This window comes from Anser cygnoides, chromosome 1, assembly GCF_040182565.1.
Source record: "Anser cygnoides isolate HZ-2024a breed goose chromosome 1, Taihu_goose_T2T_genome, whole genome shotgun sequence".
In the NCBI taxonomy this organism is placed as follows: Eukaryota; Metazoa; Chordata; class Aves; order Anseriformes; family Anatidae; genus Anser; species Anser cygnoides.
This window is the reverse complement of record NC_089873.1, coordinates 141,617,442-141,631,957: the sequence shown is the minus strand read 5'-3', so window position 1 is coordinate 141,631,957 and position 14,516 is coordinate 141,617,442. Positions and strand designations below refer to the sequence as shown.

At 35.2% G+C, this 14,516-nt stretch overlaps 1 protein-coding gene across 7 annotated transcripts in view; it reads left to right on the top strand.

Moving 5' to 3' along the window:
• VWA3B (von Willebrand factor A domain containing 3B) overlaps positions 1-14,516 on the top strand; it is a 73,180-nt gene that overhangs the window by 22,911 nt on the left and 35,753 nt on the right. For 6 of the 7 annotated variants that reach the window (XM_048048167.2, XM_048048165.2, XM_048048163.2 and 3 more), the window contains 7 exons: positions 402-518; positions 4,067-4,254; positions 4,920-5,074; positions 6,999-7,137; positions 8,540-8,671; positions 11,785-11,883; positions 13,586-13,768. In XM_048048167.2, coding sequence (XP_047904124.2) covers positions 402-518; positions 4,067-4,254; positions 4,920-5,074; positions 6,999-7,137; positions 8,540-8,671; positions 11,785-11,883; positions 13,586-13,768 — 1,013 coding nt within the window. The remainder of the gene's footprint in view (positions 1-401; positions 519-4,066; positions 4,255-4,919; positions 5,075-6,998; positions 7,138-8,539; positions 8,672-11,784; positions 11,884-13,585; positions 13,769-14,516) is intronic. The other variant, XM_048048170.2, reaches the window with a different exon arrangement.

Below are 14,516 nucleotides of genomic sequence, written 5' to 3'. Positions count from 1 at the left end.
CTCTAGAAGACTGAAGGAGCTGATAATGTCTTCTCTTCAAAGTTTCAGAGTTGGATCTCATATTTGGAGATTGTTTTTGCAGTGAAGTCCAGAGGACAACATGAATTTCTTTGTGGAATTTTCTTATTGTTATCTGAGAGTTTGAAAAAGGATTTCCTCCCACTGTGGGAACAGTCTGGGGCCAACTCTGTAGTTACTTCTACCAGACTAATTACCTCGCAAGTTCTGGTGCCATTTTTGAACTCCGTCAAAGAACTGCACTTGTCACTGCAATGGGACCTTGTGAACAAGGTCATACAGTAACACCTGGATGAACCCAAAGACTTCATGGTAGTAAAGGAGTTATAAAAAGCAGAAATTGTTATGAAATGTCAAGTTCTATTTATTATTCCTTTTTGCAGTAGCTGGTGTTCGTGAAGATGTCTTTTTGATCTGGAAGGAGTTGGAGGAAGCCAGGAGTACACTGAGACAAGTTCAGAAAATTTTATCGGAATCTGACCAGCCTGCTTTTGGAGATGGTATCATTTATGTTTCCTTCGAGAGAGTTACCATTATATTCATGACCAATATCTTGAACAGTGAACAGTTTTGATTGCACATTGATCTGGGGACACTTTTCTCTGAAATGGCTATGTACAGATAGGATCTATACTTGGCAGCTAAACTTTGTGTGTCTTGAAAATTTCCATTGCAAATCTTTGTTTACTGCTGCTTAAAACTTACTAAACTCTAACAACTAAGGCTGAAACATGCCATTTTTATTTCACTAGTTACTAGGTTTAGAAATTATCTACATTTCAGGATGTCGAAACTCCTTTTTTTGTTTGCTCTCTCCTTCTCTGCCTGGGCTGGTAAGTTTCTGATTTTGTTCTACACAGAGTTGGGGAAATCCCCCAACATGATCTCTCAATAGTCTCCAACTTGATAAGTAGTTCAGTTTCCCTGAAAGGGAAGAAGTGTGGGTTTGAATTCCCTTAGTAGAAGGTAGAGAGGACTGAAGCTAATTCTGTATGAGTGCTCTGATAACTCTTGCATTAAGAAACATGAAGAAATACCAACATCTATTTGTTAAACTAATCGTTTCCACCATTATGTTTGACTTAGATCATGATCCATTTGGACTGAGACTTACTGGGGACAGAAACATAGCTACTTTCTGAATCCCTGGAAGGCTTAAACAGGGGCTGGTAAGACGCTACTCAGCTCTGACAGATAGAGGTGCTCTGAGCATGTTCTGGAGCAGAACGGTAACATTGGCAAGTTTTAGTACTGAAAACTTGGGAATCTGTAGAGTCTAGGAAGCTTCAGGGTTGAATTGTAACTAAGCAACTGGATTTTCACGATCAGACTTGTGATTGCCAGTGATTGGCATATTCTGCATTACTCCCTGGCTTTAAAATAGTTACATGGAGTCTGGTGGTATTTTTTTTGTGTAAGTTGATAAAAGGTTCAGGGCTGAATTAGAATGACTCATCAGAGATTTTTTGTAGCTCTAGTATAGTTTTTTGCACTGCAATTGCTTTCGCTTTGGTAAGGTGGAGGCTGGGGCCAGATGCCCTTTTCTGGATCACCTACTGAGGAACAGTTTGTACAGCTGCTTGATCAGTCACCTGAACTCTCTGCAGTGTGTTGAGGTGTGTGATTAAGGTGGTGATGGTGAAGATTTGAGCCTGAGAGCTTTCTCTGCCTGCACTGGATTTGAACATCTGACAGTAATATAACTCTGCAGGAGTTAGCCTGAGTCAATTCTTCTGTGAAGGCATAATACACTTCTTTGTACTGATAATAGCATCTTCTCAACTAGCAGGACTTCCCATATGAAGTTAAACAGTTCTACCATAATGCATATGAACAAGAAGACCACAATAAAGCTCCAAGGGCAGCGCTAATTTCAGTGTTTATTTATGACTGCTTGACTATGCAGCTTTAATATTCTTTTAGTGTATATCTTCATACATAGTCACTTCGTAAATGAATTAAAAAAAAAATTTACGGTGTGGTTTATTTTGTCACTTCTTCAGCATTATTTGACTGTTGCCCATTGATCTGAATAACTGCAGTCTTTCTTTTTGTCTGCATTTCTTCCTGTTTTTGTCTTGATCTCTTTAAAATGCTCGTCTGCAAAACAGTTTGTTCTTAAGATTGCAGAGTTCTGCAGGGGATGAAAAAGAGACAAATTTTCTGCTGACTTTCCAGATAATGCACTAGTTACCTGAACTGAAGCATGTGAAAAAAAGAAAATAAGTTTTCTTTTTAAAATTGTCTGAGTGTGTTTGTGACACTTGCCACACTTGTTGTCCTAAGGACCACAAACAGTCAGAAGGGAAATGTTTCCACATGAACAGGCTCTGCTCCTGCACCTGCACTGTCACTCTCTGATCTCTCTGTTTGTTAAGGCAGTAGATGGCTACATAGGTTTGTCTACAGGCTCAGGATCTCCACACTTGTCACTGTAGCTGCATCTAAACAAAGCAGAAGTTTATACCACCTAGATACCTGAAATTAAAGTGTGAGAAAATAAATTCACCCTGCTATAAGACCCTAGTGAGCTAGTGATGAGTGACTGCAGAGCCCTTTATCCAATTATCTTTATACAGAGGTGTGCAGTGCCCAACCTTAAGATTGCCCTTAGAAAATTTCTGAAACAATACAACATGAAAAGGGTAAGCATGAGAACAGCCCTAAGAGGTCAGACAAAAATATCCTATTTCTTGCAGTATCCGTAAAAAATGGTAGAAGGAGTGTGTAAACTAGAGAATATATGAAGATGGTACACCAGTGATTTGTGGCTTAGGATAGATGATGCAATATTCAGCCTCTGAAAAGGCAATAATGTGGAGAAACACAGCCAAATCACTTCCAGAGATACTGTAGTTTGCCTTTTACTCTAAATAGTCTTCACTGAAAAAGAACAATGGCAATGTTAGTCTATGTTCTTAACTGTATTTTCATTTATATCTTCCATTGTTTCATTTTCTCAAACGATTCTCCTCAAAGTTGGACATCTTATACTGAATCTTTTATGGCATTTTGTACTTCAACAGTTAAGTCAATCTTTGTATGATTCAGAATATTCCTTCTATGTGTTGATTCTGTAGCTATGTATATTTAAGTTCTCTGTCTTCTGATGGGTTTGTGCCAGTTACAAAGGAATTCGTTGCAAAGAATTGCCCAATATAGAAAAACAAAACAAAACAAAACAAAACCACCGCCACCACCACAACAACAAAAATCACAACAAAGTAGATATTAAAAATGGGTCAGAAATAACAACCCACTCCAGAGCTGTCAGTAGAAGTGTAACAAGTTCAGAGCAATGTGTGAACTTCAGCAGCTCTCTGTCGATCATATGAGTTTTAATCTTGACAAAACTTAGATGATAAGGTTGGCACAGGAGCACGGTTCTGCTACAGGTGACTCTCTGCAAAGTTAAAATATCTGCTCCAGACCTTGAAGGTGTGAAAGCTTCTTAACAGGCCAAATATGACAAAAGGTATTTTCCTTCATCTTTTGATAACTGTTCTTACTCTATTTTTCTCCTCCTTCCAGCTGCCCTTGGGCAAATCTATAACAGAAAAGTCTAGTGCAGTCAGATAAAGTGTTGGAGGAAAAAAAAGGAAATTGATAATTAGAGGCAGTAATATGCTAGGCAGTCTTAGTGACATTTGTATCTTCTTATGCAGTGTATAATGCTGTATATTAAGTTTGAAGAATATCTGGGCATTTATTATTATTTAATTCTGATGGCCTAATCACTTTTTATTGATTTCAAAACTATGTGTTGATGGTCACATGTAACACCAAAAACGTTTAGGTGCAATTCTAAGCAAGGATTTACGATTTAGAATTTAGTCAGACTTCAGCCATAAATATGAAAATTTTGACCCCAGTATCGTAGCCTGTTGAAAATAGCATTTCAAAAATGAACCATATTATGCATGAGTTTTTTGTTTTGTTTTTGTTTTTATTTTTATTTTTTATTTATAGTCTGTTATATTTTTATCTATACCATGTTTTATTTTTATTAATATTTTGTTTTATTTTTATTTTTTATTTATAACCAAAGATGATCATCCAATACAAAAGCATAAATCTGATGAATATTTGACTTCTGAGGAGTGGTTGCAGAGGTATGGCTTGAAAGCTCAGAAGCTCACACTGTATGATGCACTTGCTGATTGTACTTTTCGCCATGTGGATGGGATTGTTGACATCAGAACTAAACCAGAGGATGAATCTTCACAAACTGATGCCGTGAGTAGTGTCAGTTTTCCCTCATAGCCTGTGAATTGCTTTTTTTTCTTTTTTCTTTTTGGTTATTGTTTTAAAACTTGAAATATTGATTGAGAGCTGAATTTATGACAAAGGGCATGATCTGTTGGTATGTGTTTTTTTTTTTTTTTTTTTTTTTTCCTAAAGTCAGTTTATTAGTGGAAGGAGACAAACATGGTCAAAAACCATTCCAAAGGGCTATTTGAAAATGATTTCTTCCTGGTCCACATATACTCTGCAGGGAAGAATCAGGCCTGGCTTAAGCAATGCCTTGTTTTCCTCTTTTTTATGTGGGGTAGGGCAAAGGTTGCTTATCATTTTCATTTTCCTTAGAAGTGTTGGTCTCAGCTGCTCCAGTGCTTGCAGGCCTTTAAGCAAATTTGAATTAATTTTTCTTAACTATTTGTTTTTCTCAAGCTCTACCATTGCACTGTTCAGTAAGCTTCTGTTCTTGCAAGCTTCAAGAATAAAATCGGTTTCCATTGACTTGTGCTAGAAGCAAATTCCATGACCACCCTATTCTGTGTCCATTTCTACACCTGTTCATTTGCAACAAGGCGGTACCTTTGAAGTTTGTTTACTAAATATTGTAGGGCACAGCAAAACAAAAATATCTTGTAACTGAAACCTGTTTTTCTTGCCTGTAGGAGACAAAGAGGAAAGTAATTCATGCAAAATACTGTGACAAGTTTGTACATACCTTCTGGAAAGATGGATCTGTAGTTCATGTATATGTTACTACAGAAAAGTATAAGCGGTATGAAGAGAAAATGAGGACTGCTCTCAGACAAGTGGAAGGAAGGTTAGCGTTCTGTCACATAAAAACATTTTGTGTTATTTCACATTAGTGTTTGACATTGTCAAACAAATGTTTGACATTTCCTGTCATAATAAGCTGAAGTAGTTGGTACGTTGCCACTAGCAGTATTAAGCCAGAAATCCATTCGTGTGTAAGATTTCTTAGTAGCCACGTAAGAAAACCGATGAGCAGTATCTTTTATTCTCCTTCCGTAACACAAAGACAAAAGTCAGTCAGCATAGTGTAGAAATACTGTTGGAAGTGGCAAAAAGCATTGGAACTTAGGGTACGTTGGAACAAGGTGGAGAACTTCCAGAGTCGTTCATCCTGCCCAGCTAGGAATCCCTTGTGATACCTCTGGCACCAAGTAGCATCTATTGGCTTGTGCCCATACTGATAATGGTTATCTGCCTTTTCTCCAACTTTGTGTTGAAGAGAACAAGTTTGATCAAGGTTAAGGCATGAGCTAACTATTAAGTAACACCTATGATCAGAAGTTCGGTGCTCAAGCTAGTTTTGCTTTTCTTTAGCCATATAGATACACTCTGAGATTCTGTAGGATGGCTGCAAAAAATAGGCAATTAGAGGGTCTGATTCATCTGTCCTAAAGATGCCCTAAAGTAAATCAGATTGAATTGTGACACGTCTGTGCTGTCTGGAAAGAAAGTTTTGGCTAATTTCATTGTGGATATCTTCGTTATAGATTACATAATTCCTAGCTTTTGTTTCTACATTAGGAAGAGAAGGAAACATTCAAAAAAGAGATTGTAGATTCAAAAGGAAGAATAAATATTGCCCTGTGTTTTGTGTATTAGGACAATGAGATGTCTCTCTGAAAAAAGCAGGATGTGAACTTTTGTTTTACTGCAGCTTCTCTATCAGAATATAATAGCCTGAATATATTTAGCAGGGTCAAACAGAGTTTTGTTGTTCATTTTAATTTATCTTCATCTTGCTGTATTTAGGATAACATTAACATGATTAACATGCAGTGAAAGGAAAATTTGAGGTAAAGGGCTTTGGTGTGTTTATAAAATCCAAGCCAAGGTCATGGATTTGATGTTTAAAAAGGTTCATCTCATTGTTAAAAAGTCTTGGTAGACTTCATCAAACACTTTGGGGGAAATAACTAATGGTAAAATAGCTGTCAGTAGCGAATGTAATAGGATCTTTTTACTTTCTGTGATATAGCTTTCTAAACCTCTGTGGGAGATGAGTAATATTTTTCCCAGGGCCATTATATTCTGTCTGCTAAAATGCCTGTGTTTCAGAGTAGCCAAGTAGTTTATGAATCTCAAGGGAAATTAGATTTGGACCTGTTGCAGCCGTTACTAAGGAAATGTTGTTGTACACAACTGTATGTATGCACGTATTTAACTGGCAGGCACGAGTAAATCCTGTTTAAAATGTAAAACTCAGTCTGTGTTTAAGGTCAACAGGTCAACAAGGCATTGAAGCATCTGTGTTACATTAAGACTCTTTAAAGTGCTCAAGTTCCTTGCAGAATAGGTTCTCAAGTGGTTTCCTGAATAGGGAGGTGTATTAGCGTATGCTTAAATGATTTCTTGAGTTCAGGCTGGAGAACAGTTACAGAGGCAATAGTTATAGGTACTTTCTCATGGGATTTGCTAGCTCAAACTACTGTATAATTGACATTATACATATTGACATTATACATATATTTTTTTGTGTGCATGTTTTGTTCGTCTCCAGATCCCTATTGAAATTAGAAAATAAAAATGTCTTGCATTGTTATGCAGTGATAGATGATATACAAGGCCAATATACCACTCATGACAGGGACTAGTAACAGCACTTAAGCAACAGGAATAGAAAATACAGCAGTGATAAAAGATCCTTCCTGTTAGATGCTGATACACAGTGCTCCCAAGATCTTACATAATGTTTTTTTTTTTTCCTTGCCCAGAATTAAGTGGCTTCAACAAGGAAGCAGAGGGCTCTTTGGGAATGTGTTTGAAGATGATGTCTATATTCTTATTGATACATCCCAGTCTATGAAGGACAAGCTGCCACTGGTGAAGGAGAAAATATTTCAGCTCATACAGGTTTGATGAAGTGATGATTCTGAAAACTGTTGAGAACTGTAGAATAGGCTGACCTTTTCTGGATGGTTGTTACCCTATCTATCTATCTATCTATCTGTCTTTTTTTTGAAATTTATTTATTTTGAAATGGTTTTCCAAAATTATCAGCTTTATAAAATTATTTTGATTTTTCTTGGTGTGCCACTTTTTTAGTTGACATTTTCTATTTTTGTTTTATTTATTTTTTTTCTTTTGTGTCTGTTCAAATGTTTGAAAGAAACCTGGAGAAAATGTTAAAAATGAAAATGGCTTAAGTATTTTTTCTTTCCCTCAAGCCAACTGACTCCTAAAAAAAAATAATAAAAAAATTCATTTTCATTTATTTTAAGCAGTGTCATCCAGTTCCACTGTAATGTTGTGATTTGTAATATGTATTTCATACTGTGACATTAGAGGGTGTAGAGCATTTCGAGGTTGCTTGCATCTTACAGAGTTACTCAGAACTTTCCTAAGTGACTTGCAAAGTGCAGAAGTAGCTTAGAAGCAGTGAGTACTTGAAGACACACCTGAAATGGATTTATCCCACCTAGTTTTAGAAATCTACAATGATATCACCTGAGCTTACATTAATATTTGAGAGAAATAGGTACTGTTAAAACATGGTTCATCTTGATTTTTTCAGATTTGAAAGAAATAACCGACAAACACGCTATCAGTCTGACACTGATAGCAGTCATTAGTAGGGCTAAAAATATTAAAACTATAATAGAGAGGTTTTTGAGCTGTGTGTAAGTGATAGGATGTAGTATGATGTGGTCCATATCTGTGGTAGCAGATCAGCCTAGAAAATGATTACTGTGCCAGAAGTTTTCACAGGAGCTGAAATGGTGGAGTGAAAGAGACCAGGCTCTGAAAGTTTGTACTAGCTTGCACAAAACTTTCACTCCTTGTAACTTCAGTCCAAAAGCAACTTCAGCAAATTCTCAGTTCTCTCTTGCTGTCGTAGTTCCCCTTGCCAGTGTTCTGCATTTGATTCTTGTTCTTCTCCTCTAAATAATGTCTTATTTTGATTCTGATTTCGGATTCCTTTGTTAAGCAGTCAAAATATTTTCCTTATACCAATGTTAATACCTAGTTTCCTAGCTTTCTTTCGTCCTCTCCTAGACATTTGCTGTTCAAGTAGTTTGAGAAATATGAGTAAATGTAGATTAGCATGTGGAAGTTAAATTATCTTAATAATTGCAGGCAGTAATTGTCTGTCTCTTTGTGTCTCTCTATATGCCACAATTGAATATTACTGTAATTTATTGTAATGATATAATCAACTGTATATGAGTTAAAACAAGTCTTACTGGTCAGTATTTCAGGATACAAGTATCCTTTCTTTCAACACTGAGTGAAAATCAGGTTTTGTCTCTTGCAGGAACAATTGAGACACAAAAAGAGATTTAATTTTGTGAAATTTAGTGCCCAAGCAGTGGCGTGGCAAGAGAAACTTGCCGAAGTTAATGAGGAGAATTTGCAGGATGCCTGGCTTTGGATAAAAGGACTAGAGGTAACATGGAAGCTAATTATCATGCAGCATGTTAGCACAAAGTTATATTTGTGTTTTCTCTTTCTGTATGGTTGTGGTATTTCTGGATTTGACTTGAGCAAGCTGAAAATATAGAGGATATATAGACTTTAGTAGATCCAAGTACAACATATTATCTGTCAGTTATAATCTTTTAACTGTGGACCAGTTTGTAAGATCATATTAATCCAGTTTACAGCATGCTACGTTTAACAGCCACAGTGCAGGCATTGGCCAGTTTGATTTCTTTAGGAACCGTGACAGTGTTCTCAGACTCTGGATCTAAACTTGTCACTCTTGTTGCAGAGGTGCTGCCTTGGTGAGGGCTCTAGCTGGTAGACTCACAGCTCAGAGGTGGTACAGGAAACTGTTTGGCTGCCAGCTGGTGCTCGTGAGCTGGAGGAGCATTTCTACTCCCTTTTGGTGCCTAGATAGACAGCTGACTTTAAATTTCACAGGAACGTGAGAGCAAGCATACTCAGACCAAACATCTGTCTACCTGACCAATGTTCTTTTTCTGACAGTGGCCACAAGCCAAGGGTTTTCCCTGCAACAGAATAGAAATGCTTCTAGTCAGACCCAGTCAGGCACCAGATTGACTGTTGTTGTCAGCTGCTCTAGGACCAATTATTGTGTCAAATGTGGACAGCAATATCACCAGTGCTGGACAAAAAGTCAGTCATGTAAAAGTACAAATATATCCAAAGTTTCTAACACAAACACACACACAAAAATATGTTTATATAATAAAACCCATCAACATTATGACAGCTCTTCATGAGACTTAATAATGAAATTCCCAAGGGTGAGGGAATTGGGGAAGCTAATTATTATTAGCTTTTCCCAATTATTTTATTGGGGAAACTCTGAAACAGCAAAGCAAGATAAATAAGTTTGTATTCTCAGAAAATGCTAACAGACAAATGAATGAAGAAAAGAAAGTGTTGGTGTGGCCTCACTGAATAGTTGGTGAATACTTATAGCTGAGGTTAGTAAACTTAATTTTACTGCCTTCCTTCAGACTTAAAAAATTGGATCTGTTTAAGCCATATGACATGGTACAGCATCACGCATGTTTCCTAATACTTTGAACTAGTATAATTTGATGCCATCTTGTATATGCATTCTGGAATGGGCTTTTTCATCACTATTAACTGAATTTTTGAATTGTTGATAATAAATTTCCTTTTAAATGTTCAGATCTAGATATCTGAAAATATCTAGGGTGTCTGACATCTGCTGCTGACCTTTTAGTCTATATAAAGCAGCACAGGCTTTAAAGAGATCAGAAAGCTGGCTTGACAGTGAAGCTGAATTGAACAGAAGATCACCATGGAATATTAATCAGAGTAGATCCTTTGATCTTGTTTTATACACTTTGGTCCCAGGATGCTGAATTAGGGAACAGAGCTATAAACACGAACTAACTGTTCCTTAAAAAACCTTTTGAGGTAATCATATTTAAAATTTGAAGGGTGATTATGCCACGTAAATGAAGCGTGTCAACTTTTTTAAAACAATGATAAAGACTGCTTTTATAACAGTAGCTATTAAGAAATCTAACAGTTTTTATCATAAGGTAGTCTTTTCTCTCACATCATCAGCATCCACAGTATTTTCCCATGATACAGCAGAAGCTGTTTTTTTCAAATCAGATCAAAGCCATGTAACTTTATTGAAAAGAGCCAAGATGAGCAATTTACACATAATTACAGGTGATGCGTGACTTGAACTTTATAATGCTTACTAAAATATTGGGAATAATAGATACATTTGACACAAAGCAACTGGCTCAGACTGATTATTTTGCATAAGTAGGTACTGTTAAGAGATTTTTGTGGATTAGTAAATAGGATTATGAAGCATCTGAACTGTTGTGTAGCCTGGCGCATACCGTGTTACATAGCCATACAGTGTCACTCCCAGAGTGTACCTCCTATTCCATTTCACCTGCTTTACCTTCTCTACCCATTCTAGTGAAACTTTCGTGGAGGGATAGACTGGGAATAGTTTTAACACAATTAATGGGACTGAAGGAATAATGTTATATCTTAATGTATTTTTGCATGTATGAGTTGATGTTAGTGATTTATATTTATCTTATGTAATGTATTAAACATGTGGATCCTGAGTCTCTTCTTAAACCACTACAATCCCTGCTGCCATCAAGAGAGGTAGTTAGGCATTATGCTAAAATGGAGTTGTATATTTTCAGGGGTATTACTTGGACCCCATTAAAAGAATGACTTGATGAAACAGTTTTGCACACTGGTAAAACCTTACTTTTCCCTTAAATATTGAAGTTTTTGTAGCTTTCTTGAAATGTTTGAAAAGTGGAAACCTGAAGATGTAAATTGTAGGCTTTTTTTTTTGTGGTTCCTGTAAGATGTGAAATGCATTTTAGTCATTTTAGTCAATTTAGAGTTGCATTTAGTCTAAAAAGAAAAAAAGATTATGAACACTACATAAGTGAATGGCACAAGTTACTCAAATATGTTTTTTTAGGGGCCACAGTATTGTTTTATTATGTATTTTTTGTTGTTATAGCCAACTTTTCTGCTAAAAAACAAATGATACTTAGATTGATGGGCTGAGAGAGTAACTGGGAAATAGTCTGGGAAAAAATTGTTCAGAAAACCAGGAAGTCCTTTACCTATTTTTGAGAAACTCATTTGTGGAGCTTTTGAATCATTTGATTAAGTAAAATATGTATTTCAAGGGAGTGCAATGAGTTGATATTCAGGAGCAGTAGCAGGAAAATGTAATAGAATTTATCTTTTATCTTACTTCTTTCTCTCTCTTTACAGTTTTTTAGTGATTGCAGTCCCTTCTACAGCTCATATTTCTGTTGCTCAGCATTTTGTTTATGTGCGTTTGCATAAGTACTGAATACCAATTTGGTACCAATTCACACTACTTTGACACTTGCTTTGATTTTTCTAGCCATTTGACATAAGTATTTTCAACATATCATTACTCATTTTGGGTTCTGTTTACCCCTTGAATCAGTACACTCTCATTATGAATTTAAGAACACAGACAAAGAACTAGTAGTATTTATAACTGTTTCTTTGTCTATTTTTTTGGTATCTTAGGTTGGAAGTTCCACAAATACACTCAGAGCTCTCCAGATTGCTCTTGCTGATGCTGACACACAGGCTATTTATCTCTTGACTGACGGGAGACCTGACCAGGTATTTCTGAAATAAGAAAACAGAAACTGCAGTAGTGTCAGTCAGAAGGCTGAAGCAAATTGTATGAGATATCATATCTTCAGAGCAGAGTTTCTTGGAGGTTGTCGTAAAATTTAAAAAATTGTATTTGAGATACGTGCTGTTTGAGAAAGGCTTTGATTAGAACTCTTCTCCACAGTCCAGTCTTTGATGCATGAAAACACATGACATTTCTAACTAGTTGTTTTAAGAATCTGTTAATTGATGAAACATGAAAGATGTATCTTGATATCTAAGCTTAGGATTTGTATTAAAACTTGTTCCTAATGTAGTACAAATCTCTCTCATGAAATAAATAAAAAAAAAAGATGATCCCTGAATATGGTTGGATTTAAATATTAAAACTACCTGGCATGCAGTGAGTGTCATTTTAAAAATATTTTTTTTACTCATGAAAATTTAACTTTGTTTAAATGGCAGATATGAGGCAAAATCCTGACTTTACTTAGGTAAACAGCTGGGCTGCAAGGCACATAAAATTAATTACTGAGCAGCACATTGCAGAAATAATACCATGATAAAGAAGAAAAATGTTAAAAGCTCACTTTGCTTTTTGTTTTGCTTTTCTTGATGATAGGAGTATGGCCTAGGAGGAAGAAGAGTGGATTTATATGCTTCAAAGTGATTTGAATATCAAAATATAAACTTGATTTAAATTAGCATATGATACTTTGACTTACATATTTTAATTTTGTTTTTATTTTTAGTTTTAATCTTTGATCTTTTCTAAAGGCAAGTTGATTGTTATTATTATTGTTAAAATGTATCAGTTTACAACTGCATAAAATCTTTGTATTGTTGGGCACTTTTGCAAGCTAGCAGCATACATTCATGTTTTATTAAAGATTACTTTGGCTTAATGTACACTTAGATTCCTCATTTAAATATTTTTATTGTCAGCAATTAATGAATATGTTTTTTTTAACCTATTTAATAATGGCTTTTATGACATACACTTTTTTTTAGAGGGAAAGTGCAAAATGATCGAGATTTCATTCATTTTTAAAGTTCAACAAATAGATATATTGAAAATAGCAGGAAAAGGCTAAGTTTTTCAAGATATATGACAGCTTTTTGAACAACTAGAGTATTACCAGAATTTAGAGAACTGAGTCAATAATTTCGTGTTTGAAAGATCACCAGATCCAGAACATTTATAGACATGGCAGATATACTTTCTCATCTGAGTTTTATATCTTTATTGGAAGAGGAGTGCTACGTTTCCTCTTTTCTCAGCCTTTTTTTTTTTTTCTGGTATTGAAACAACTTGTCGTTGAACTAAGTTGGCTTAATAAAAATATCAACAGATTTTATCCAGTTATATACATTCAGTGATACTAAACACCAATTAATTAGTTTCATTTCCTTTACTTGAATAATTTACTTTAGAACTTCAGAAACAGGTTGTACTGATTATAATTTAAATTTTATTTTATGAAAGTGTCTTGTGCTTTAATGCATTACTTGTGTTTCAAATGCAGTTTTAAATGAGCTTATTTTATATAATTATGAAATAATCTGTATAAAATGCATGCTTCTAACTGATCTATATCTATCTGTCTCTAAGCAACAGAATGGCTAATTGCATTATTACAAATTCTCCTTATTTTGATATGTATATTTTTAGATTCCACAAGATTCATATAACTTTTTTGTTTTTCAGCCCCCTCAAATAATTTTGGCTCAAGTACAGCTTCATTGTAAAATTCCCATTCATACTGTATCCTTCAACTGTGATGACATAGAAGCTAATAAATTTTTGAATGAACTATCTACTGAGACAGGGGGACGTTTTCATTATTACAATATTTATTCAACTGACCCTGATGCTGCAAAGTCTATTATTGTGAGTATTTTAAAATACATAGGTTCGATTCTTCCTGCTATTGAAGGTACCATGGGACTGACATTATTACAATTTCACAGTACAATAGATATTTAGAAAAGAGGGTTAATCCTGGTAAGATTTGAACTGATGTGAAAGTAATGAGTGTGCCATTTTTGTTTATGAAATTTTGTTAGATCACAACAACAAAACCCCCACAAATATAATGCAGATTACATTTGTAATGCTGCTGTTGCTAAAACAAAACAAAAATGCCAAAGACCAAAAACAAAAAAAACAAAACAACAACAACAAACAAACAAACAAAAAATATGTAGACAAAATTCATCTCTGGAAGAAGCACATGATCTCTGTTGTCACAAAAACAAATTACTGTTGAAAATGAAACTGTGTTTTGTATCCTCCTAATGAATAAGAAAAATGCAGGGCTGAATTCTGCTGAAAGTTTGCTCTACAACAGCCACTGGGGAGAGACCTATAATGAGTAAAATTACTAAGATAGCAGTGACCTATCAAGTGTAACTAATGAACTCAATCTAACAATTCCCACTAGGAAATTTCTGAATGGACTAACAGAAATACCGAATTAAAGCATATTCTTTTTATAACTAAAGTTAACACTCAGTTAATTAGTTCCACAAATTTTAGAAATGGTGGTAGTGGAACCATGAGAACAAACCAAGAACAAGACAGTAGCAGGCACTTTAGAACTTTACAGAAGAAGAAGAAGAAGGAAGATGTGAAAATA